Raw genomic sequence first — 22461 nt, 5'->3', positions numbered from 1 at the left:
ACTTTGCTCCGAGTTAGAAGGATGCCGAGCAAGCCCCAGTGTTCCGCGCGTGCTGACGCGACCGAACCCAGACTCAGACCATCCACTGATCGAATGTGATGTGTGCGCTCACATCAGTGTCTCGGGAAGTTCTCAACCTCTATTTAACCGGAATAGAATCAACGCCCCCATGAATGCTCTCCGTCGACTACCATCCGACCTTCTGCCAAACTTGAGCATACCATGGTCTCTCAATGGATCATTAATGCAGGGCGGCTTTATCAAATGGCCATCACTCGGTCATGGCAAATAAAATAGGCCGATCGCATGGCGTAACGATATTATGAGTGCTGCCATTCGATTGTGGCTCATAGCGCTCAAATCAACCGCCGACGCGTCGTTATCGGAACAATCATTTTTGGTGCCATACTTGGTGCCATTCTGTGTATGCGTGCTTCTCCGGTTGCAAGTCCTCGGCTTAGCCTGGCATATATCTCTGCAACAAACTCTGCTAATGCTGAGCATCTCAACACAATATGGTATGCTGATGTGCGAGATCGTATCTTGTCCAGATGGCCGTGTCGACAGTGAGACCTGCTGAAAGCATGATAACTCCCAACGCCTGCCAACAGGGCGAAGCTCAAGAAAATCTTCTACACAGCAGAAATATGCACGGATGTTAGGATATGACCTATATGAGACGCACTCTCGCTGCACTGTCAAGAAGCTTGGCGTCGCGTATCAACTCTAAATCCCTTCTTCGTTATTTCGCTGTCTTCTTTGATGATCGATGGCAGATCCTGATTTATTTTCCGTAAATGCAGAATAGTCCAATGGAATTTTACCTGTCGACTGTTCTGAGCCTTACCATAGAAATAGAGGTAGACTCCACCCCTCCTACGCTTCTTCAGCAGCCGTACTTCAGCTCCCAACTCACCATGGTCACCATGGTTGCCTTCTTCCGGTTTGCCGCTGCTCTCCTCCCACTCGCTGCCACCTTCTTCTCTGTCTCCGCACAGACTCTTCCTGCCTGTGCCCAGAACTGTGCTATGAATGCCCTTTTCGTTGCGGGTTGCTCCTCACTGTGAGTCTCCATGATTCCACCACTCTGCAATTCTGACAATCGGGCCCCCCTGACGGACAGGACTGACCTCCGCGTTCGTGAATGTTCCGCCCTGTCGTCAGTCCTTTTACGTCTAACTCGTGTCCCACGAACCCAAACAGTGCGTTTGTAATAGGTGAGCTCGCCTGTACTTTTTACCCCAATACAAGTGGGACACTGACCTTTCTTCTAGCTTACCATTCTTCGTCTCTACGGGCCTTTGCGCCAACAAGGCTTGTACCTCTCCGGAAATTACCCAGGCTTATGTTGTTGCAGTGAAATATTGTGCAGGCTGTGCGTGGCCAGGATTAATTCGTCATCTTGGTTCAGCACTGATCATTGTTTCAACAGTCGCCACCACTACTTTCACCTTTGCTTCCAGTCTCACCTCTGTTCTTTATATCCCGACATCTACCAGCACACCTGGGGACGGCACTCACAGCATTAATGTGACGTCCACCACCAATTCGGCATCATCGTTAAGCTTGGGCTGGCACTCTAGAATGAACCCGTTCTCGTCGTCGTCATCATCATCACCCAGCCCAACCCCTTCATCACCACCACCATTACCATTGCCACTGCCATTGCCACCATTGCTGTTGCCATCGCGATTGCGATCGTCACCCTTGTTCTCATCGTCATCTTCATTTTCCTTGCTACCGCCATTACCATTACCATCATCATTGCCATTGCCATTGCCATCCTTATCTTCATCGTCACCCTCATCTCTGTTGTCATCATCTTTGTCATCTCCATTTTCATCCTCATCGCTGCCGCCATTACCCTTGCCATCCTCATCTTCACCCTCATCCTCATCGCTACTGCCATCAACATTGCCATCCTCATCTTCGCCCTCATCCCCGTCTCTATCCTCCTCCTTCTCATCGACGTCATCTTCATCATCTTCATCCTCCTCATCAGGCTCAAATTCCACTGCATCTACTCCCACTACGAGCCGGTCTGGAGCCGCAGCACCTGATGCAAAGGTCTTCTTTGGAAGCAACCCTGTTTTGACTGTTGTTCTTGGAGGCGCCGTGCTCGGTGTTTACGCAATTGGATTGCAGTGATACTCTGTGGCTGAACGTCGTAGATGGAAGGCCTGTTTCCTATCCCGGAATTCCCCGCAGATATTTCACCCTATCCGGATGACAGAGTCAAGCGTGAGCCACGAAAATGCTCCGAGGTCAGGCTGCCCACCAAAGAGAGCTACTGGTGTTTTCCGTATTTAGACTACATTAACTAGTGAATAAGAAAATTCGCTCTTTCCTCTGTTCCAAATCTCTCGTTGCCCTTTGAGCCTTTGTGGGAGAGCAAAACAAGAATCGGCCAGCCGAAAACCCGAACATCTCCTTCCAAACGTCCATCCACGAATCTTGTATCTGCACATCGCAAGATAATCGAGGTTGACCGTAGAAATCGAAGATTCCAATTGAAGAGAAATGAGGCCAAATAAAAATTTGCAGAGTACAGGATTTCCCGGATAACATTGAAGGTCTCGACCAGTGCATTAGAGATTGCTGTGATCCTGTTGGCACTTGGGACCCATGCATGGGGGCATGTAATAACCGTGGCGGGCGCTGACATGCCATATCGCACACAAAAACAATTTCATTCCAATCATGGCCACAGCGCTGTTGTACAAGTTGAAGTCCTCAGGATGTAGTATAGGCAGCGGTTATTCGGCATGGGCAATTCCCCTGGTTTGTACCCATTTAGTCTGCACCCCCGGTCGTAGGGACAATTCGCCCCCGGTTGATGTAATACAGGGGCCGGGGCCCTCCTACCTACGCCACAGTACCGTAGGGATGCGGCAAGGGGTGAGAGCGACGAGGCAGTAGCCCTAGCACTGCATTTTCCTATACTAGCGATGTCCATGTAATTTCGTGCAGATATGACGGCTTTAATTGATGCGTGGGTTCTTTCATTAACTACATAGTCCAAGCGCTGGGATCCTGCCTAAATCCAAGGTGCATCAGAATTGTCGGGGAAAAAAATGATGGTTGTCGTATTGTCAGGCTTGATGATTGGGGGCCGGGCACTCATGCATGAGGGAAGCCGAGAAACAGAAACGGATAGTGCGACAGTCTGGCAGACGGAGCTCACTTCACTCTCGCTCGAGTTGCGAGGCTAGATAATTAATTTTTCGCAAACACTTCTCGAAGAAGGCACAGCTTTGTCCAGCGCTTGCTGCCGTGACAAATAATCGGGAGGGATATTTTGGGATTCCATATTTGACATGATCAGAGGGGTGTCCGGGGGCAATCCTCTCTTGCCCTAGCGATAGTATATAAATAGAAGTCGGCCCATCCTTAGCACTGTTCCTCAGCAGCTACACGCCAGCTCCCAGCTCACGATGGTTGCCTTCTTCCATTTCGCCCCTGTTCTCCTTCCGCTCGCTGCCACCTTCTTCTCTGTTTTCGCGCAGACTATTCCTAGCTGCGCCCAGAACTGTGCTGTCAAAGCCCTTTCGGGCTCAAATTGCACTTCATTGTGAGTCTTTCCATGGTTCACGACTCTGGAATGCTGACAATTCACTCCCTTTGACGGACAGGACTGACCTCACCGTTCGTGAGCATTCCCTTCGCTATCCTTCTCCCGCTAACTTGCCTTCCACAAACCCAAACAGTGCGTTTGCAATAAGTGAGCCAACCCTTCCACATGTTTTTTTGGCCCTCATATAGGCGTCCCTGACCCCTTCTTATAGCGAAAAATTCTTCGACTCCGCTGGCGTTTGCACCCTCGAGAATTGTAATGCTACGGACGTTGCTCTGGCTGCTGCTGCCCAAAAACAACTCTGTACAAACTGTGCGTGAACCATCAAGCCATTATTAATTCTCCGCCTTGGTTTACTACTGATCATTGTTTCTACAGTTGCCACCACTACATTCTCCCTCCCTCCCAGTCTCACCTCCACTATCTCTCTCCCGACGAGCAAGCCTGGGAACTCCACCCTCAGTGGCAGCGCGACTTCCACCCACAATGTTAACGTGACTTCCACCACCAGTCCTGGCACCGGCTCAGGCTCGAGCACCACTGCCTCTGCCCACTCAACTAGTCGGTCTGGAGCCGCTGCACCTGGTGCGAAGGTCCTCTTTGGAAGCGACCTTGTTCTCGCTCTCGTTCTTGGAGGTGTCATGTTCGGCGCTTACGCAATTGGATTGTAGTGATGATGTGTGGCTTACGGATTCTCGGCGCCAGTATTTTTGTTCTTCCTTCCACCTCTTTCGTATTTTTCTCCCATAACCTTATCATTCGAAAAGTATCCTTGTCCTTACATTATGTTTCGTAATATGAATTCATGTGATGAGAAGCTTGACACCATTGGACTTTTAATTCTCCTTTCTTTGGTTCTTGCAAACGTGTCGCGATCGTGAACACGGAGCATGCTGATGACTTGCTTATTATGGTAGATGCCCACTTGATGGAATAGGGTCGCACAGCGGACCTGATATCTGGACTATTAAGTAGTTGGATCCCTCACAGTCCTGAAAGCCATATCCACGCTGCGTGAGTATGCACCCGATGGTATCCAAGCTATTGCCTGCCCACGGACCCCCTGTTCTCCCACAACCTGATCATTCGAAAATAATCCAGTGTGTCTCGGTGGAAACCATGGCGTTTTCCTTTTCTCTCGGTTCTTGCACAGCCCCAGTTGTCACCATATTAGCTTGTTATAGCAAACATTAGTTCGGTACCCACAATGGACCCTAGATCAGAGCCAACGACGGCATCAGTGAGGGTGGGCTGAAGCGTCCTGATCGGTAGTCGTGGAGCCTCCGAGCCCACTTAGACCCTTACCGGAAGTGGTACCACGCACTCGATGGCATCCAAGCCTTCCCGCCGCTCTGGAACCCTGGTGTTTAGGCGCCTCACCAAAAAAAAAACCCTTTCCGAATAGGCCCCCCTTTCTTAGCATTTGATATGACAGAAAAGGAGCACATACACAGCCAAGACCTATATATATCCTAGGTGCCTTGAGTGCCTTGAGTGCCTGACGTCGACAGTCCTGCTTTGTGATATAAAAAGAGGTTGAAACCCTCTTCGTGCCCCTCCATCAGCCTGTGCGTACAAGCACACCGGCTATCAACTCGCTATGGTTGCCTTCTTCGGTCTCGTCACTGCCATCCTATTTCCTCTGGTAGCTGTCTTGATCCCCTCCGTCTCCGCGGCGGGTGTGCCCGCCTGCGGCCGAACCTGTATGGAACAGTCTCTTTCGGGCTCAGGTTGCAAGTCGGTGTGAGTTGTTCCTTTATAATTCGCCTGACTCGTACAATTCTCATAGTTGGGGCTCATCAACGTACAGGGACGACGTTTCTGTCAGTGAGAATATTCGACACCCTTTTTTTTTCTCGCTGAACTAGCATTCGTTCTTACGTGGACCGAATAGTGCATTTGCACCAGGTGAGTCAACAAATTTGACTTTCTCGAAAACGGTTCTTAACCTATTTCTACAGCTCGTGGTTTTTAGAAGGCAGCAGTAGTTGCGCTTACGTGTCCTGTAGCTCGAATGACTTTGTGCAGTATACCAATTATATGCAAAACTTTTGTTCAGGATGTGCGTTTCAACCAGCAATCAACACATTGTTGATTTCGGCACACCTATTTGGTTCTGATCGCTATTACATTTTTTCTCCCCTTTGTCAGATAACATGAACACGCTTAGTGGTACGGATGTTGGTGGTGGGGCCACCTCACTCGATTCACCTCCTAGTCCTGGCATCTCTTCCACATTCGGCGGCCCGATATCCCCTACTTCCCCTGCGCACAAGTCTGGAGCCGCTGTGCCTGGCGCCAAGGCCTTCTCCGGAAGCAATGGCGTCTTCGCTATCATTCTCGGTGGTATAGTGTTCGGCGCCCACGTTGCTGGACTGCGGTGATGATCCGTGTGGGTCCACGGACCCCAAATGTCTTCGGATGGAAAGGAGGGGGCGTAGACTTCAGCAAGGCCCCTTTCCTTTTATACATATTGTCGCATCGATTCTTTCTCCTCTCTCAAAACTGTCGAAAAACATTCCGTTTCGTGGGTATTAGGGATCTATCTTATGTATTGACGAAGGCCTAACCATTGCATGGTTGGTTCTTGGTGAGATGCTTAATACCGTCAGGCTTTTCGTTGCTCCGGTTCCTGCGCAAGAACGCCGATCATTCGAAAACTACGCAAAATATTCGTTTGACCTTACAATCAAGTTTCTTACCATGAATCTATCTTGTAGAAGCTCCCATGCCATCGCCTTCTGGATGACAAGAAATATGTGAAAGTGCCACGCACTCGATGGCATCTAAACCTTCGATCTGGAACCCTGGTGTTTACTTAGGCACCCCACCGAAAAAAACTTCTTCCCGAGTGGGCCCCCTATCTTAGCATTTGATATGACAGAAAGGGGAGGACATACGCAGCCAGGAACATGACCTATAAATATCCTAGGTGCCCTGAGCGCCTAGCGTCGACATTGGGTAAAACTACCAGTGCTCGCTTCCCCTTCCCGCCTTGCGATATAAAAAGCGGTTGAAACCCTCTTCGTGCAACCCCCCTCATTAGCCAGTGCGTACAAGCACACCAACTATCAACTCGCTATGGTTGCCTTCCCTCGCGTCACTACCATTCTATTTCCTCTGGCAGCCGTTTTGATTCCCTCTGTCTCCGCACAGAATATGCCCACCTGTGGCCGAACCTGTATGCAACAGGCTCTTTCGGGCTCAGGTTGCAAGTCTTTGTGAGTTGTCCTTTATAATTCGCCTGACTCGTAGTTGTAGTTGGGGCTCACCAACGTGTAGGGACGACGCCTCTGTCAGTGAGGATATTCGACACCCTTCTTCTTTCTCGCTAACCTAGCAGTCGTTCTTCCGTGAACCGAACAGTGCATTTGCACCAAGTGAGCCAACAAACCTCCCAGGGTCTTTTGTAAATGGTTCTTGACCTATTTCTACAGCGCGTCGTTTCTAGAAACCAGCAGTAGTTGCGCTGTCGGGTCCTGCACCCCGAATGACTTTGACCAGTATACCTATTATCTGCTAAACTTTTGTGACAGATGTGCGTTACCAACAATCAACACATTGTTTCGGCACACCTTTTTGGTTCATATGACTGATCGTTTTTCCCACCCGTTGTCAGATGACACGACCACGCTTAGTGCTACGGATCCTGGTGGGGTCACCTCACTCGAGTCACCTCCTGGGTCCAGCACCAGTCCTGGTGGCATCACTTCCACCAAATTCGGCGGCCCGACCTCTTCCCCTGTGCACAAGTCTGGAGCCGCTGTGCCCGGCGCCAAGGTCTTCTCTGGAAGCAATGGCATCCTTGCTGTCATTCTCGGTGGTATCGTGTTTGGCGCCCACGTTGCTGGACTGCGGTGATGATACGTGTGGGTTTACGGACCGCAAATATCCTCGGAGGGAAAGGAGGGAGCGTAGTCTTCAGCAAGGCCACTTTCCTTTTATACCTATTGCCGCATCGATCCTTTCTCCTCTCGGAACTATCCACAACATTCCGTTTCGTGCGCGACAGGAATTTATGTGTTGACGAAGGCCAAGCCATTGCATGGTTGGATCTTGGTGAAATGCTTGATATCGTTAGGCTTCTCGTTGCTCCGGTTCCTGCGCAAGAACGCCAGCGCGGAAATCGAATATCCATCGTAGGTATTCTACAACGTTACTTGATCATTCGAAAACTACGCAAAATATTACTTGCCATGAATTTATCTTGTGATGAGAAGCTCCCATGCCATCAGGTTCCTCACCTTCTGGATGACAAGAGCTGAAAGTGCCGTATGTACTAAGAACGCGATCAGCGTCAATTGTCACGGATACAGACATGTTGATGGCTTGCCTGTTATAGTAGGAGCCAAGTGATGGATCTAATTCAGTGCACGAACGCTGGGCTAAGCGGACCCCCGTCGTGAACGCAACACATAACACCCCATAGCTATTGTATCTCTTACTGAAAGGTTATATCCACAGTGGATGAGTATGACTTATGTAATGGCGTCCAAGCCCTTGCCCGCCCATCGTGCCCGCTGCCCCGGTGCAAAAAGGCCTCTTTCCGAATAGGCCCCTTCTTTGCACTTGAGTACACACAGCCCAGGAACATGATATATATTGTGGGGTGCCTAAAGTTGAAATTAGGCAAGTCATGCCAAGTGCTCGCTTCAGTTGCGTTGCCAAGGCCCATTGGAATTGAAGGAACCCCCTCTCGTGCCTTAAAAAAAACGGTTCCAGTACTCCCTTCGCGTTGTCCCTCCTCCCCACTCATCATCTACACGTTAGCTGTCTCCTCGCTATGTTTTCTCTTCTCCGTCTCGTCGCTGCCATTCTTTCCCTGATCGCTGCTTTCTCCTCTGTCTCTGCGCAAGACGTTCCTGCCTGTAGCCGATCCTGTGTGCAACAAGCTCTTTCGAGCACAGGCTGCAAGACTTTGTGGGTGTTCCCCCCTCCTCTGTATCATTCACATTCTGACGAACCGGTGGGGGTTCTTTGGTGGTAAACAGGAGCAATCTTTCCGTTCGTGATCATATTCCTTCCATCTTTTCTCGTTTCACTGACACTTTGGAATTTGGATTTTTCGTGAAACCCTAACAGTGTCTTTGCAACAGGTGGGGTAGAGCTTCCACGCCATTTTCCGGTTTTTCATACTTGGAATACAAAGTCCCTGACTCATTTTCTGCAGCGAGCCATTCTTCGAATCCGTTGGTGCTTGCGCCCTGACGGCCTGCAGCACACAAGACTTTGGTCAGACGTTCGCTGACCTGGGATCCCTTTGTATTGGACGTGCGTTAATATTGACAGACAACACTCATTCGACATTCCTTGCTGATCATTGTCACACACTTCTTGCGTTGACAGACACCTCGCTTACTTTCTCCATTCCTGGCGGGGCCACCAGTCTCTTGCCCACTCACTCTAGTACTATCGGTCCTGGTGGCGGCGATGCCACTACCACCAAACCCGCCCCGGGCTCCACCACCTCTGTCTCCCCTGCGAACAAGTCTGGAGCCGCTGCACCTACCGCCAAGGCCCTGGTCCTTTTTGGAAGCAGCAACGCTCTCCTTGCCGTCGTTCTTGGAGGTATCATGTTCGGTGCTTATGGTGCTGGATTGTGATGTGTGTGGGTTCAACGGGTTTTAAGTGCTAAATGTCCCGAATGGAAGAGTACGCAAACTTCCAGCGACTTCGTGCCTCTCTTTCCTTTACACTTTCTTTCATCCCCTCTCCTTTTATCTCTGTTGTTGTGCCGATCAATTCTCCCGCAACCTTATCATTCTAAGGACGATCTGAAACACTGCGTCTCATAAGAATATATCTTGTATGTTGAGAAGGCTGAGCCATACACGGTTCAATCTTGTGAGATGCTTTATGTCATTATGTAGGGTTGCACAAAGAAGACTGAGATCGCCGAACTCATATTCTGTTGACAGTCATACAAGTGCAGTGATGTCATTCAAGTCGCTCAGAATACGTAAGCACACAATCGTAACTACATTCCAATTACGTAAGCTCCAAACATGGCTGCTCCAAGAACGAACGCGAGAACAGGGTCGTTTCCAAAGAGGACCTTCACACCAGGTGCAGCGGCTCCAGACCGGCGCGTAGAAGTAGTGGGGCTGGAGCTGGGGCCCGAGCCGGTGGGACCACTGGTGGAAGTCACGTTGACATTGTGGGTAGAAGTGGCGCCCTTGGTAGTACCGTTCCCAGGAGTAAGCGTCGGGAAAGAGAGTGTGGAGGTGAGACTGGCAGGGAGGGTCAAGGAAACGGTGGAGTCTGTAGAAACAGTGGTCAGTGGTGAATCCAGGCGACAAATCAATTCCTCAGGGCTTGTCAGTTCACGCACAGGGTAAACAAAGTTGTTTCACGCCAGCAATGGCCTCCTCAATTTCCGTAGCATTACAATTCTTGAAGACGCAGGCAGCGGCAGCGAGATAAAATTTCTCACTATGAGAACGGGTTAGGGTCCCCTATAATAAGGGTCAAAAAAGCATGGGCGCTTACCTGTTGCAAAGGCACTGTTTGCGTTTGTGGAAGACGAGTTAGCGGGAAAAGCACCAACAGGGGAAAGAATGTTTACGAACAGGGAGGTCATCCCTGTTCATCAAGAGAGCCCGGACTGTCAGAAAAGTTGCAGAGTCGTGGTATCATGGAAGGACTCACGATGAAGTGCAATTTGTGCCTGCAAGGACACTAGTGCTGTTGGCACAGGACTCGACACAAGGAGGAAAATCCTGTGCGGAGACAGAGAAGAAGGTGGCGGCGAGAGGAAGGAGAACAGCGACGAAACGAAACAAAGCAACCATGATGAGCTGAGAGCTGGCGCTGAGGAAAGGAAGAGGGGCAGCTGGCTGTGTCTCGTCTTAAGTATTACCTGCACAGCAGTGTCACTTTCCAATAATTATAGAGGCTGGTGACCTGCCCTTGCACTCCATCCTGGTGAAATTGGTGAAATTATGCCATTTCCGATCTGGGATTCACCTTACGCAGTGACTTTTATATTCTTTACGTAAGTACTAGTGTCAGTAGACAAATCTTGTGTGTCACATGTCTTGTGTTACATAACTGCCATTCTCGTTTCGTCTTTTCGTTCATCTTTCGAGAGCTTCGAACGGTGACTTCATGGGCAATGTGTCTTTGAAATCTCGCACGTTTGCATGTCCTTGCACTATGTTACGTACACGTAAGGGTTCTTCTCTGTGGTGTTCCATAGATATTCTATGGTTTGCGCTTGAATCTATAAAGCGTAAGCAACATCCGTCGTCATCTATCTTCTTTGGATAACTTTCTGATCTCCATTTCGCATAGTAACTTCCATCGTTCGTTGGATTATCGTCGATTCGCCCAGTTCTTCTATTTGAGGTCCACGATACCTCTCCAACTCGACGACAGCGCAACTTGGAGGGGACTTCATGTCTTGGACACCACTGGATGTTGGTGTTTCTTCTCAGCAATCACCCATATCACCGTTTGCGATGTCCATGTCTGTGTCCAGGTTCGTGGTTATTATCAACCTTGCATCTAATGGCTAATTCAACCACCCACCTCGACAGAGCAGCATTCGTGTCGGTTACCTCGGAGATGGACCCAAACCTCATGATGACTTGCCAAACCTTTCCGCATCTCCATCCAAACGTGCCCTCTGTAAGCACTATCCACCGCTCTGGTCTGATACATGAGTGACTGATCTTCATGCACTCAGAGAACTTTTGTACGCCATGTACCCTCTCTGTGTACAATGTGGCACCTACCCCTCCACACCTTCATCTCCTGTACCATAGCGTTCTATGTAAATAGTGCGGATTGGTTCTAGGCAGGACTCCAGCCTCTATGACTTCATAACAATATATTGCTCGGATCGAAAGCTGTGCTAGTTCTTAAATGGGGAGCATGACACTCGTCGTTTTCTCACCCTCAAGGCATGTGGCCACAGAGCCGCACTGATTCATTCCGTTGCAAATGAATTAATTTGTCGCGTGCACTACCTTGCTTGCAAGGTCACCTTCTATTAACTATGTTGCGTTAGCTCAGTCTCGACCTAAGTATGTTGCATCAGCTGCGATATGAGTAACACATGAGTTATCGCGTAAAATGATTGCTCTCACCTCAGTCTCGACTTAGAAAACTGAGGGTGAGGCCTTCCAAAAAAAATCCGTCCTCTTATACGCGATCATTGCTCAGTGGCGAGATCGTCGGACACAATAGTATTCAAGCTAGAAGTAAGAGAACTAAGTTACATCGTATCTTATACGACTGGCACCAATGTGATGCGTCGATATCTTGCATCGATACCGCGTTTGAGAAACTATCTGTAGATAAATAAGCGTCGTCAGCGGCGGTGATTTCGAATGAGTGACGTGCATGGACGTTGATCTTCCAACAGAAACACACTTGAGGTAGCCACACATCCATTTCAAACATGTCCCCCGACCCGAAGCCCCACAAACAACCACGCACCAGGGCAATATGTAATAAGCAAGGCCGGTCAAGCATACATCATAAGTGGTTGTTGACACAACCAATCTACTGGTGAAACACAAGCCAGGCACCCACAGCTGACTCAGCCACTGCTTGCCAACTCGCCAGATTGCAGATGGACATCGACCAAACCGGGTCGATGAATCGATTTGGACTTGTAGTTGCACTGTTTGTTAGAGGGTTCTACCCAAACTGAGATGGCCGAGCTTGCAGTACAGCACCAATGGCACTGCAAACTTGGCCATCCAGCTAACAAAAAGCAGCCTGGTTTGTGGGACCCTTGCCAAGGTCGAGCCATGCCCGGGTTCAATCTCGCGAGATACTTCATGCGATTAGGCTTCTCATTGTTGCACAAAGAGACCATCGAACTCGAATATTCTGTTAGATAGTCATACCAGTACTGATTTCATTCCAAGTCGTGGTGAACACATATCGTAAACTACATTCCAATTACGTAAGCTCCAAACATGGCCCCTCCAAGAACAAGAGCGAGAACGGGATCGCTTCCAAAGAGGACCTTCACACCAGGTGCAGCGGCTCCAGACCGGCGCGTAGAAGTAGTGGAGCTGGAGCTGGGGCCGAGCCGGTGGGACCACTGGTGGAAGTCACGTTGACATTGTGGGTAGAAGTGGCGCCCTTGGTAGTACCGTTCCCAGTGGTAAGCGTCGGGAAAGAGAGTGTGGAGGTGAGACTGGCAGGGAGGGTCAAGGAAACGGTGCTAACTGTGGAAACATTGATCAGTGGTGAATCAAGGCGACAAATTAATTCCTCGATTCACGCACAGGGTGCACAAAATTGTTTCACGCCAGCAATCGCTTCCTCAATTTCCGTAGCGTTACATTTCTTGAAGATGCAAGCAGCGGCAGCGAGATAAATTTTCTCACTATGAGAATGGGTTAGGGTCCCCCTATAATAAGGGTCAAAAAAACATGGGCGCTTACCTGTTGCAAAGGCACTGTTTGCGTTTGTGGAAAGCGAGTTAGCGGAACAAAGCACCAACAGGGGAAAGAATGTTTACGAACGCGGTAGTCATTCCTGTTCATCAAGAGAGTCCCCGGACTGTCAGAAGTGGCGGAGTTGTGGTATCAGGGAAGGACTCACAGTGAAGTGCAATTCGTGCCTGAAAGGATACTGGTATCGTTAGCACAAGACTCGACACAAGGAGGAAAATGCTGTGCGGAGACAGAGAAGAAGGTGGCGGCGAGAGGAAGGAGAACAGCGACGAAACGAAACAAAGCAACCATGATGAGCTGAGAGCTGGCGCTGAGGAAAGGAAGAGGGGCAGCGGGCTGTGTCTCGTCTTATTGCCTGCACAGCAGCGCCACTTTCCAATAGACCTGGCCTGCACTCCATCGTGGTGAAATTGGTGAAATTATGCCAGTTCTGCCAACGTGTTCAATTTCCATTCTGGATTTCACCTTTAGACAAATCTTGTGTGTCACATGTCACTCAGAAGCACGCATCCCTAAACGGGAAATGGGAACGAGCATGACACTGCCACCAATGACACTTCAAGCCATGTTGGCACAGAGCCCGTGATTCATTCCATTGCAAAATGAATTGATTTATCGTGTGCAATTACCAGGTCACAAATAATTAAGGGCTATGTTGCGTTAGCTGCGACACGAGTAATACATGAGTTATATCGCGTAAAATATCTAGAAATGATTGAGCCTTCTCGACTTAAAAAACTGAGGGTGAGGCCTTCCAAAAATCGAATCCGTCCTCTTGTATGCTCAGTGGGAATACTGTCCCATTACGACCGTAGGTTCATTCCCACGGGATTCGGGGATTGCCGGCTCCTTCTTGCGTGTTCATCCCTCAGTGTGACATGTGCCACACATCACGTGAAAATATTGAACCGAATAAAAACTGAATTAATTTGCTGTTTCCGGCAACTCCCGGATACCGTGGGAATTAATTGTCAATACATTCATCTGTTCAAAGTCTCGTTGTGACATGTGACAAAACCTACTTTAGTTCAGTTCACAATTTGCGTGTGACATGTGACTGAACCAACGGTCATAATGGGACAGTAGTACTAATAGAGTTCAAGCTAGATGCGCTCTCTCAGTCTCAAGTAAGAGAACTACATCGTATCTCATACGACTGGCACCAATGCCACTTATAGCGATGCCTGCTGGCTATAGCCGGCAATGAGAGTACTAGTAACATCAAGACAAAAATTAATAGATGTCGCGATGTCTTGCATCAAAATGAGAAACTACCTGTAATTAAGCGTCGTTCAGCGGCGGTCATTTCGAATAAAGTACAACGAGTGACGCGCATGGACGTTGATGTTCCAACAGAAACAGTACACTTGAGGTGGTCACACATCCATTTCAAACATGCCCCCCCCCCCCGACCCAAAGCCCCACAAACGACCGGTCACGCACCAGGGCAACAATTGCCAAGGCATACATCATAATATTGATGAAAGACAAGCCAGGCACCCACAGCTGATTCAGCCGCTGCTTGCCAACTCGCCAGATTGCAGATGGGCATCAACCAAACCGGGTTCGATGAATCAATTTGGACTTGTAGTTGCACTGTTTGTTAGTGGGTTCTGCCCGAACTGGGATGGCCGAGCTTGCAGTACAGCATCAAAGGCACTGCAAACTTGGCCATCCAGTTTGAGGGGGAACCCTCCTAACAAAAGGTAGCTTGATTTGTGGGAGCCTGCAGGTGTTGAGAAGGTCGAGCCATGCACGGTTCGATACTTCATGCCATTAGGCTTCTCATTGTTTCACAAAGACTTTGAGATCATCCTTGTCACCGAACTCGAATATTCTGTTAGACAGTCATACCACTGATGTTTCATTCAAGTTCGTGGTTGAACACAATATTGTCGTAAACTACATTCCAATTACGTAAGCTCCGAACATGGCCCCTCCAAGAACGAGAGCGAGAACGGGATCGCTTCCAAAGAGGACCTTGGCACCAGGTGCAGCGGCTCCAGACCGGCTCGTAGAAGCGGCACTAGTGGTGCTCGAGCCAGAGCCGGTGGGACTAGTGGTGGTGGAAGTCGCGTTGACATTGTGGGTAGAAGTGGCGCCCTTGGTAGTACCGTTCCCAGGGGTAAGCGTCGGGAAGGAGAGGGTGGAGGTGAGACTGGCAGGGAGGGTCAAGGAAACGGTGGTGTCTGTAGAAACAATGATCAGTGGTGAATCAAGGTGACAAATTAATTCCTCAGGGCTTGTTTGTCCACGTACAGGGTGCACAAATCAGTTTTATGGCAGCAAGGGCCTCCTCGATTTCGGTAGTGTTACAACTCTTGAAGGCGCAGGCAGCGGCAGCGGTAAAGAATTTCTCGCTATGAGGATGTGTCAGGGTCTCGTACATAAGGATCCAAAAAAAAAAAGACAAGGGGAAGGTTCGCTTACCTGTTGCAAACGCACTGTTTGCGTTTGTAGAAGGCGAGTTAGCGGAAACAGGACCGACAGGAGAAAGAATGTTTACGAACGCGGAAGTCAGTCCTGTTCGACAAGAGAGCCAAGACTGATCAGGAATTGCCAAAATCGTGGTATCATGGAAGGACTTACAACGCGGTGCAATTTGTGCCTGAAAGGGCACTGTTGGCACAGGTCTGGGCACAAGCAGGAAGATTCTGGGCGGAGACAGAGAAGAAGGTGGCTGCGAGAGGAAGGAGAACAGCGACGAAACGGAAGAAAGCAACCATGATGAATCGCTGAGTGAGAGCTGGCGTGTAAAGAGCTGAACACAGAAGAAGAGAGTTGGAGGGGGTGGGGTGGTAACCTCTATTTATGTGATAAGACACGAAAAGGCCAGGGATTGCCCCCGGACACCCTCAATGTCAAATGCGCAAATTCCCAGGATTGGGAAGGTTGATATATGTGCATAAATCAAATTCCACCGGATTATTCTACATGTGTTTCCACACGCAGGTGCCGTTTGATTGTTCCCCCCAGCAGCAGTTTTGCACACTGATCAACTGTGGGAGGGGCACGGCTGGGCCATGAGGGGGGCATGTGTGTGAGGGTTCTTGTAACTGATTCGTCTGCACGCGCGGTCGGCGTTATCTCGCTAAAATCCGTTGATTTCCTGAAGTGGTATTTCCAGGACGGCTTCGTTACATACAACAGGGCATTAGACACGTTGTGCTATCTTACGGAATTAAGCCGGATTTATTGCAGAGACAATATATGCTAGCCGAAGCACTGTGTAGTACCTCTGTGTCAGCGTCCATGCAATTGGCTTTCGTTCGACTTTTAGGTCGTCATGAGCAACACACTCGTACATTACTTAATGTCATTCCGCCCCATATATGGGCAGAACCTATTGAGTCCTATATTTAATTGTCGTTGTTATTATTAGTTCGCTACAAGATCATGGTCTGCCCAGAACGGATGCTAAACATGAGTTGTTGCTGTGGAAGCCAACGGGAACAATTCTACGAGAGTCTGGCGCTTATGCACCCGTACTGATGAATATTCTATAGTTGGTCCGGAACCCTGGCGCCAAATTCCCACGCCGCCGCGGAAGCTCCCATCCTATAGGGATCCAGCAATGAATGCACCGCACCTTTCTAATCCTGGGCTGAAGATTCGGTAGGTGATGGTACAGTGGCCAAACATAGAATCCAGGCAGCGCAATGTCACAGTCTGAGGGAGGGGGAAGGGTTCCTAGGACTGAGAGAACAGACAATATCATCACAATTCCGCCTGTAGACTAGTGAAATGGTCAAATTTCGAAAGGAGAAAAGAGGTTGATGTTGCACTACAGAAGACCGTTCAGGCAGATAGGATGATTGGAATGTATTTTTGTCGCGAACGGACTGGAGATGGCAGACTCATTCATCCATCAGCTATTTCTGTTTGGATTGATCGAGAGTTCAGATCATAGTTAGCACCACTAACTTACTACACTAGTTGATTTCGAATAAGGAGGGCTTCATCCCTAGTGTCTTGCCGATATAGACGTCAGCATGACGAACGATGCCTGCCCGTTTGCCAACACATGAAACAAAAGAACGGAGCGTCCGGACAGAGTGTGTGCAGTGGCGCAAGGGCTATTTTTAATCACCTCAGAAGTTCCCTTTCATGGCCTGCAACGCTCATCTGTACAAGCATCTAGACTAGCAGAGGAGCACTCTTTATGAGCATTGCGTCAACGTATGATACTATACCGTCTCTCCAAAATGTTCTATTGTTCGAAGTGCCAAAGAAAGAGATACTGGAGAGTATGCTAAACTAACATATTTGCACGCTAGATGCTTCGCTTTCTGAGGCCACAGGTGCATCGGAGCTAGTGTGCTGTTAAAGCTCGCATCAGGGCAATAGTCTGTTTGCCTGGGAATTTTTCTCAGAGATTGGCCAGGTACATACGAGCCCACCTTCTCTTGAAGCTGCAGAGACGATCGATGTGCCTCCGAAGACAAACACGACGCTGATCGTCTCAGCAGAATCCGAGCCACTATCCGCGCCTCCAGCTAGAAATGAATTGACACTCTCAGGGGAAGTGGTCGTGACAGTTAAGGCTACGATGGGACCTACGTGAAACTTCACTTTGGTGCCTCTTTTGGGGTCGCACTTCTCTAGTTTCTCCTAGGTAGCTATTTCTAAGTACCTCTTTCCTTGCGTCCCGAGATCGTAGCAAGTTAGCCTTGGGAATCTGAATCTGGCCCGAGGCGTCCAGGCAACAAGCGATCGCGACCGTTAGTATCCTTAGCTACTGGTTCGGCGGTTCGAATCCGGTTCACAAAGTTTCAACATTTTACAGAACCCGAACCGAACCATCTCTGAACCGAGGCTGAACTGAACCGTGGTTCTGGTTCATCCTGGTTCAGTTCACGGTTCGGTTCATGGTCCGTCATGAACTTCACCACCGCCTCTGATGCATATTTATACCGCTCGAGGGTGAGGGACAAAGGCAGTGGTCGCTCAGAGCGAGAGTGAGGCTTGAGAGTAATATAGGTAGACGCCACGGATGTGCAGGCAAGTGAACGCAGTCGGAATATTGTCGTTGGGCGAGAATTGTCCACTCTAAAGCCAGCGAATGAGGAGACCAGAAGCGACACCTCGTAGAGTCATTTGTACAGTCTTTTGACTCACCTTGGAATATACATGTAATCCGGATACAGGTACAAATGCAATAACTGGAAACAGCCCAACAGCGAAGCGAGTGGTTGGTTCATTAGGCGCGCGCAAATGCGATAGCACATCGCAAAGATGCAGACTGTCGCATGCCTGAAGGCCCTGTCGCGATAGTAGGTCATGGCCAACCAGTTCTAGGCAGGTTACCAGCCTCTATTAAACTAGTTCAAGCACAGCGCGAGCGCAATGGACAGGAATGCGCAGAGCCAACACAACCGATCGAGAGCGCGATTCATAACTCTTCAGTTTGACTCAGCATGTACATTCAGCCGCACCCCGCAAAAAACGGGGGGTTAGCGCGCGCATTCAGAGTCGCACGTCACCGACACGATTGGTCGTGCAAAAGTAGTATATTAATTATTAAACCGTGAATGATCGTGAGATGGAATTATGCAAAGCAGAGAGAGAATGGCAACCAAGGAAACAATATGAAAGACTGACAGCGGCTAGCTTTGAAAGCACCGTTCATGGATCGTGATGGCATGGGAGACGGTATTACTTGGGGTGCTACATTCGACATCCGGGTAAATGGAACTGCGCAACGTCGGAGCATCGGTAGTTGACTGATCTCGATCAAGTCGGTGGACGTTCTATTCTCACAGGACACCCCCCCGAAGCAACATCTTGTCAACCTTTGTTATGTGAATTGAAAGGAGGGGCTTACACTGCTGGGACTGTTTTCGTGCATAGAGCGATGAATGTTCACCACGAGATCTCCCATGGCTGAATCCCTCTGGAAGGTGATGGTGGGTCAGTTTCCATACACTTTTCCGTTGGCCATAAGCATAAGTCAGGCGCAATGAACTCACAGGACGGCGTGATGATAATTCCATGAGCTCTCTCCGTGCACGAGCAGCCATAACCTTCCTCTGAGTGACAGATCGTAATGCCTCCAAAAGGTTAGTTCTTCTGTCTTCAGTGAGTGTGGGTGCTGCCAACTGCTTTCGTACTGTTGACCGCATGTGTAAACTATATAGCGGGAGGGGGCAACAAAGAATCCTATCAGTGAGTGTGTTCAAAGGAAAATTTGTCTGGGCTTCACTTTGTGAGCATGGATATGGGGTACATGGGACTAAGGGGCTGAAAACATTCCTGGTAAATATCCCGAACGTTGTGAAGGAACTCGTATGAACGGACTCACGATTGCGAATACGAGAGTACCAAATGTGAAACCACGGCGTGAAAACTAAAACCATGGCGTCAGCCTAATGCATTCTACTGAGTGAGATAATTTTTTTTAGCCTATGCTTACGATGCCGATCGTAATAAGAGATTGAACACAGGTGACGCTGCCCGTGGCTACAGACCAGATTATTATCGTGTTGATGGCCCTGTCTGTCCTATTGAAAAGTCCGTCTGGCCCTGACATGCTAACACTTTAGTCATTGACCCACTTTCTGAAACCAGTCTTCCGGTTCCAGAGCAGGAGCGTCATCAATATTGATATTACAGCATCACATGTTGCCTGGTGATTCACGGATAAAGTAGAAGTTACCGTTGAAGATGAGAATCATATACGTACCTGTGTCGTTAGCCAAACAGTAGCTAACCAATCCAACTTGTGGGCGATTTCAGTGAAGGACAATAATACGTCGCTGACATGTCATCCGTCAGGTCAGAATTTGCGAACAGCAAAGCGTGATGATGGCACGTACTCCAGAATCAAAAGTGCTGGGAATGAATTACGCGACTAATGAGGACTTTGAAGGGACGTAAAAACTCCGAACCCACCCGCGGCAAAAGCTTGTCAAAGCAAACCAGACCTCAGTGTACTGGTGTAGGACGTTCTAGGTAGGGAAACTTACCAAACTGCGTGATAACAAGGGCTTGCTGTGTTTATGGGTCAGATAAGTGATCGATGTAGCTAAGGCGCCAATCAGCGTACCAGAGGAGCAGCGATATAAATCTTCCCAGACACTAGCGACAAAGTTACGAACGGTAAAACTTTGTTGATTCCCACAGGAACTCACGGCCCCAAATACGATTCACAAAGAAAGTCTGGACGACTAGGGATCCCGCCGTTGTAGTGAGGTGGTATGAGAAAAATTCCCTTGAGGAAAGCGTTGAGTAAAAGGGGAGCTCGATCGATCACGGGGGGATTGCGTTACCATTTTGGCTTTTCCAATGCCTTGGGGTTAAAATGATTTTGGATGTACCACCACCAAATCATTTTAGTCATAAAGACCCTCGAAAGTGCGAACCACAGGCAACGTCGGGACGGATATGTTCAACAAACCACCGATGTCACTTACGTCTGAAAGGCAATGGCAGCCCTTTAGGAAGGGGGGGGGGGGGAAGTTATCAAAAACCGATCTTCCGATCACTCGAAGCACAACCGCGAGAATGAACGAACCAGAGACTTCCAACCTAGTATTGTCACATCAGGAGGATCAACTCGAGCCAACAATCAACTCGAGGACGTACCACTCCCCGCGTCCATTTACCATCCCTAGGGAAACGTTGGTAGTAAAGAACAACTTGTACGGTGAGTATCCCGAAGAGACTGAAACCATCGTGCAAGTGTGTGAATACCTGGGTTCAAGCGCATAGGTTCGATCTGAAAAAAAAAAAGCATTCTTACAACGTAGAGCCGACATTCCCGACTAAAGTGCCACCCAAGATATTTTCCAGGGGGCCCTTTAAAAGAACCATGACAGACAAAACGCCAAGGTGAAGGGTAGGGCAAGCCACTTGGGGGGGGGGGAGAGAAGTTACGAGGGAAACCAGGCACTACAACCGTTCAACTTGCATATAACGGGCGTCCGCCCGTTGCGAAAAGTGCCCGCAACCCTCCGATTGGGAACGTTTGAGTTCCCTTTTCAACCTTGTTTTTGTTGTAGGCTTTCCTCACTCCCTTTTCTTTTCACCTTACTGTAGGACGGGACGATCGTGGATCAGCTGCAATTGATGGCAGCAGGATCTTCAGGGCTGCTAGGGGTTTGCCTTGTCCAAGTACCCGCACCCGAACCTCGAGAATTCCAGCCAACCAGTTCTGTGGCACTTGACTTACTTAAATGACAAAACTGAATTGAAATTGAATACGTAGATCTCATTCACACTTCGAAGATCTGGTGACAGATTTTGCTGATGTGTAACGACAGAAGAGTTAGGTTGTTCAAAGAGGTGAGCTACTGCCGATCTGGATCGTCGACGAGGCGAGAGGATGTGGAAGCAAAGGGACGTGCCACCGGAATCACCAAAAACCTCCAAGCTTACATACAATTTCAATTCAAATCATTGAATCGATGGACCAACCACGTGAATGAACGGATTGGAGGTTGTGTATGACTGAAGCTAAGTTCGGGTGCAAAGTGCAGGGCCAAAGAGGAAATTTGAAATAGGTGCTTTCCTTTTAAGGGAATAAAGTGACAGGGGGTATGACTATGTTATTCGTGCGAAAATCACCCCACAACTTCATCTTTCAATATAGTTATGTAGAATTATATTGTAATAGCGCCGCAAAGTCACCGCGTTCCCCCACTGATGTCGGAAGGACCCGAAGTTTGTGCATGTTCGTGCATGAGCAAAAAGGGGTGGCGCAGTGATTACGTAATAATACATTTCAAATGCTCGACGGTGATCTTATGTTTACACGAGATCTTGGAAAGAGATGCACATTACATTACATAATATCAGAAGCGCATTTCATAACGCTCTCCTGCATAACTATGGGCTAGGTTAGGCAGGTCACTAAGCCTGGGACCTCGCATTCCCCAGGACGGGGGATGGTGTATAGGTTAGGGTCCGGAACCGGGTTATCTTAGGCTTCGTTCAGTATGAAGAAACAGGTTTCTTTTTCCTGTTTCTTCCTGTTTCTTCATACAAAGATTTTCAGGACCCGCTCCGCAGTGGCGGGAATTTCAAATTTCGCATAACCCAGGGTCCTTCATCTTTCTCCCCCCGTACAACCTTTGTCAATTAGTTATAAAATCCGTCCATTCACGTTGTACCTCATGATTCCGCTGCGATCAGTTGGACGCTGCATGGCGCGGCAAGTACCCGCTACTCATTTCGCCTTGAATTTGAACCTCAGCAAATCCCCCAATTGTTTGCATCCCACTTCTCAGAAATCGCGGAGTGTAGCTACAGGTACATAGTTCCGAAGTACAGAGAAACGAGCGCACAGATTCTTGCCTCGGACACCCACCATGAACACACATGTTTCTGGCACAGGCGTTCCAATCTCAAACTGACCGAAATGGAACGTAATGCGAATTGGCCATGTCAATTTCTGTGGCGAGATCCATTTCTGTGCGCTAACGCAAGGGGCAACCCAGTCATCAAACGCTAATTGGAGGCACACACGAATAT

The 22461-nt window shown here is 48.9% G+C and overlaps 9 protein-coding genes across 9 annotated transcripts; 5 read left to right on the top strand and 4 right to left on the bottom strand.

The window, feature by feature from the left end:
* Nucleotides 1-18: 18 nt before the first annotated feature.
* EI90DRAFT_3029927 (uncharacterized protein) lies at nt 19-2573 on the top strand. The gene is made up of 4 exons (XM_039058171.1): nt 19-441; nt 1275-1375; nt 1433-2265; nt 2501-2573. Exons 1-3 carry the CDS (start codon nt 323-325, stop codon nt 2146-2148), a joined length of 936 nt encoding a protein of 311 aa, XP_038923140.1. The 5' UTR covers nt 19-322; the 3' UTR covers nt 2149-2265; nt 2501-2573.
* A 705-nt stretch (nt 2574-3278) lies between these two features.
* On the top strand, nt 3279-4396 carry EI90DRAFT_3029924 (uncharacterized protein). The gene is made up of 5 exons (XM_039058170.1): nt 3279-3571; nt 3633-3645; nt 3708-3721; nt 3786-3886; nt 3953-4396. The coding sequence occupies exons 1-5, from the start codon at nt 3435-3437 to the stop codon at nt 4243-4245; spliced, it is 558 nt and encodes a 185-aa protein (XP_038923139.1). The 5' UTR covers nt 3279-3434; the 3' UTR covers nt 4246-4396.
* Nucleotides 4397-5174: 778 nt separating this feature from the next.
* Nucleotides 5175-5958, top strand: EI90DRAFT_3011197 (uncharacterized protein; the record flags this gene model as incomplete). Its single annotated transcript, XM_039056449.1, has 5 exons — nt 5175-5317; nt 5364-5397; nt 5469-5482; nt 5584-5636; nt 5726-5958. The coding sequence occupies 5 exons, from the start codon at nt 5175-5177 to the stop codon at nt 5956-5958; spliced, it is 477 nt and encodes a 158-aa protein (XP_038923138.1).
* A 391-nt stretch (nt 5959-6349) lies between these two features.
* On the top strand, nt 6350-7587 carry EI90DRAFT_776371 (uncharacterized protein). The gene is made up of 5 exons (XM_039068026.1): nt 6350-6795; nt 6857-6869; nt 6941-6954; nt 7012-7112; nt 7194-7587. Exons 1-5 carry the CDS (start codon nt 6656-6658, stop codon nt 7433-7435), a joined length of 510 nt encoding a protein of 169 aa, XP_038923137.1. The 5' UTR covers nt 6350-6655; the 3' UTR covers nt 7436-7587.
* A 356-nt stretch (nt 7588-7943) lies between these two features.
* On the top strand, nt 7944-9356 carry EI90DRAFT_3029909 (uncharacterized protein). Its single transcript, XM_039058169.1, has 5 exons — nt 7944-8494; nt 8566-8578; nt 8657-8670; nt 8745-8845; nt 8921-9356. The coding sequence occupies exons 1-5, from the start codon at nt 8358-8360 to the stop codon at nt 9175-9177; spliced, it is 522 nt and encodes a 173-aa protein (XP_038923136.1). The 5' UTR covers nt 7944-8357; the 3' UTR covers nt 9178-9356.
* Nucleotides 9357-9551: 195 nt separating this feature from the next.
* On the bottom strand, nt 9552-10365 carry EI90DRAFT_3115257 (uncharacterized protein; the record flags this gene model as incomplete). Its single annotated transcript, XM_039062761.1, has 5 exons — nt 9552-9835; nt 9906-10006; nt 10064-10077; nt 10144-10156; nt 10223-10365. The coding sequence occupies 5 exons, from the start codon at nt 10363-10365 to the stop codon at nt 9552-9554; spliced, it is 555 nt and encodes a 184-aa protein (XP_038923135.1).
* A 2191-nt stretch (nt 10366-12556) lies between these two features.
* EI90DRAFT_3115256 (uncharacterized protein) lies at nt 12557-13281 on the bottom strand (the record flags this gene model as incomplete). Its single annotated transcript, XM_039062760.1, has 5 exons — nt 12557-12759; nt 12820-12920; nt 12979-12992; nt 13060-13072; nt 13139-13281. 5 exons carry the CDS (start codon nt 13279-13281, stop codon nt 12557-12559), a joined length of 474 nt encoding a protein of 157 aa, XP_038923134.1.
* Nucleotides 13282-14775: 1494 nt separating this feature from the next.
* On the bottom strand, nt 14776-16045 carry EI90DRAFT_3284831 (uncharacterized protein; the record flags this gene model as incomplete). The annotated part of the gene is made up of 6 exons (XM_039066943.1): nt 15580-16045; nt 15501-15513; nt 15421-15434; nt 15250-15350; nt 14897-15179; nt 14776-14827 (listed from the first exon to the last, which is right to left on the bottom strand). Exons 1-6 carry the CDS (start codon nt 15714-15716, stop codon nt 14776-14778), a joined length of 600 nt encoding a protein of 199 aa, XP_038923133.1. The 5' UTR covers nt 15717-16045.
* Nucleotides 16046-18504: 2459 nt separating this feature from the next.
* EI90DRAFT_3029893 (uncharacterized protein) lies at nt 18505-21300 on the bottom strand. The gene is made up of 18 exons (XM_039058168.1): nt 20732-21300; nt 20575-20653; nt 20504-20517; nt 20403-20423; nt 20259-20336; nt 20121-20200; nt 20036-20067; nt 19956-19980; nt 19882-19893; nt 19806-19821; nt 19673-19745; nt 19545-19615; nt 19403-19490; nt 19292-19336; nt 19193-19230; nt 18960-19119; nt 18815-18883; nt 18505-18740 (listed from the first exon to the last, which is right to left on the bottom strand). The coding sequence occupies exons 1-18, from the start codon at nt 20800-20802 to the stop codon at nt 18597-18599; spliced, it is 1116 nt and encodes a 371-aa protein (XP_038923132.1). The 5' UTR covers nt 20803-21300; the 3' UTR covers nt 18505-18596.
* Nucleotides 21301-22461: the final 1161 nt, after the last annotated feature.

This window comes from Cantharellus anzutake (assembly GCF_015039405.1).
Source record: "Cantharellus anzutake strain C23 chromosome Unknown EI90scaffold_2, whole genome shotgun sequence".
Classification (NCBI taxonomy): Eukaryota; Fungi; Basidiomycota; class Agaricomycetes; order Cantharellales; family Hydnaceae; genus Cantharellus; species Cantharellus anzutake.
The sequence above is the reverse complement of the archived record's forward strand: the minus strand, read 5'-3'. Positions and strand labels throughout refer to the sequence as shown.

What these genes read in the sequence shown, in the direction of transcription:
- EI90DRAFT_3029927 (XM_039058171.1), top strand. Translation starts at nt 323, where the DNA reads ATGAGTGCTGCCATTCGATTGTGGCTCATAGCGCTCAAATCAACCGCC. An exon ending in TGTGTATGCGTGCTTCTCCG is followed by an intron (nt 442 to 1,274) that starts GTTGCAAGTCCT and finishes CCTTTCTTCTAG; the next exon opens with CTTACCATTCTTCGTCTCTA. An exon ending in AGTGAAATATTGTGCAGGCT is followed by an intron (nt 1,376 to 1,432) that starts GTGCGTGGCCAG and finishes TTGTTTCAACAG; the next exon opens with TCGCCACCACTACTTTCACC.
- EI90DRAFT_3029924 (XM_039058170.1), top strand. Translation starts at nt 3,435, where the DNA reads ATGGTTGCCTTCTTCCATTTCGCCCCTGTTCTCCTTCCGCTCGCTGCC. An exon ending in AAAACAACTCTGTACAAACT is followed by an intron (nt 3,887 to 3,952) that starts GTGCGTGAACCA and finishes TTGTTTCTACAG; the next exon opens with TTGCCACCACTACATTCTCC.
- EI90DRAFT_776371 (XM_039068026.1), top strand. Translation starts at nt 6,656, where the DNA reads ATGGTTGCCTTCCCTCGCGTCACTACCATTCTATTTCCTCTGGCAGCC. An exon ending in GCTAAACTTTTGTGACAGAT is followed by an intron (nt 7,113 to 7,193) that starts GTGCGTTACCAA and finishes ACCCGTTGTCAG; the next exon opens with ATGACACGACCACGCTTAGT.
- EI90DRAFT_3029909 (XM_039058169.1), top strand. Translation starts at nt 8,358, where the DNA reads ATGTTTTCTCTTCTCCGTCTCGTCGCTGCCATTCTTTCCCTGATCGCT. An exon ending in GGGATCCCTTTGTATTGGAC is followed by an intron (nt 8,846 to 8,920) that starts GTGCGTTAATAT and finishes TTGCGTTGACAG; the next exon opens with ACACCTCGCTTACTTTCTCC.
- EI90DRAFT_3029893 (XM_039058168.1), bottom strand. Translation starts at nt 20,802, where the DNA reads ATGGTTCTTTTAAAGGGCCCCCTGGAAAATATCTTGGGTGGCACTTTA. An exon ending in TTTATATCGCTGCTCCTCTG is followed by an intron (nt 19,981 to 20,035) that starts GTACGCTGATTG and finishes CCATAAACACAG; the next exon opens with CAAGCCCTTGTTATCACGCA. An exon ending in GTACTCTCGTATTCGCAATC is followed by an intron (nt 19,231 to 19,291) that starts GTGAGTCCGTTC and finishes GAATGTTTTCAG; the next exon opens with CCCCTTAGTCCCATGTACCC.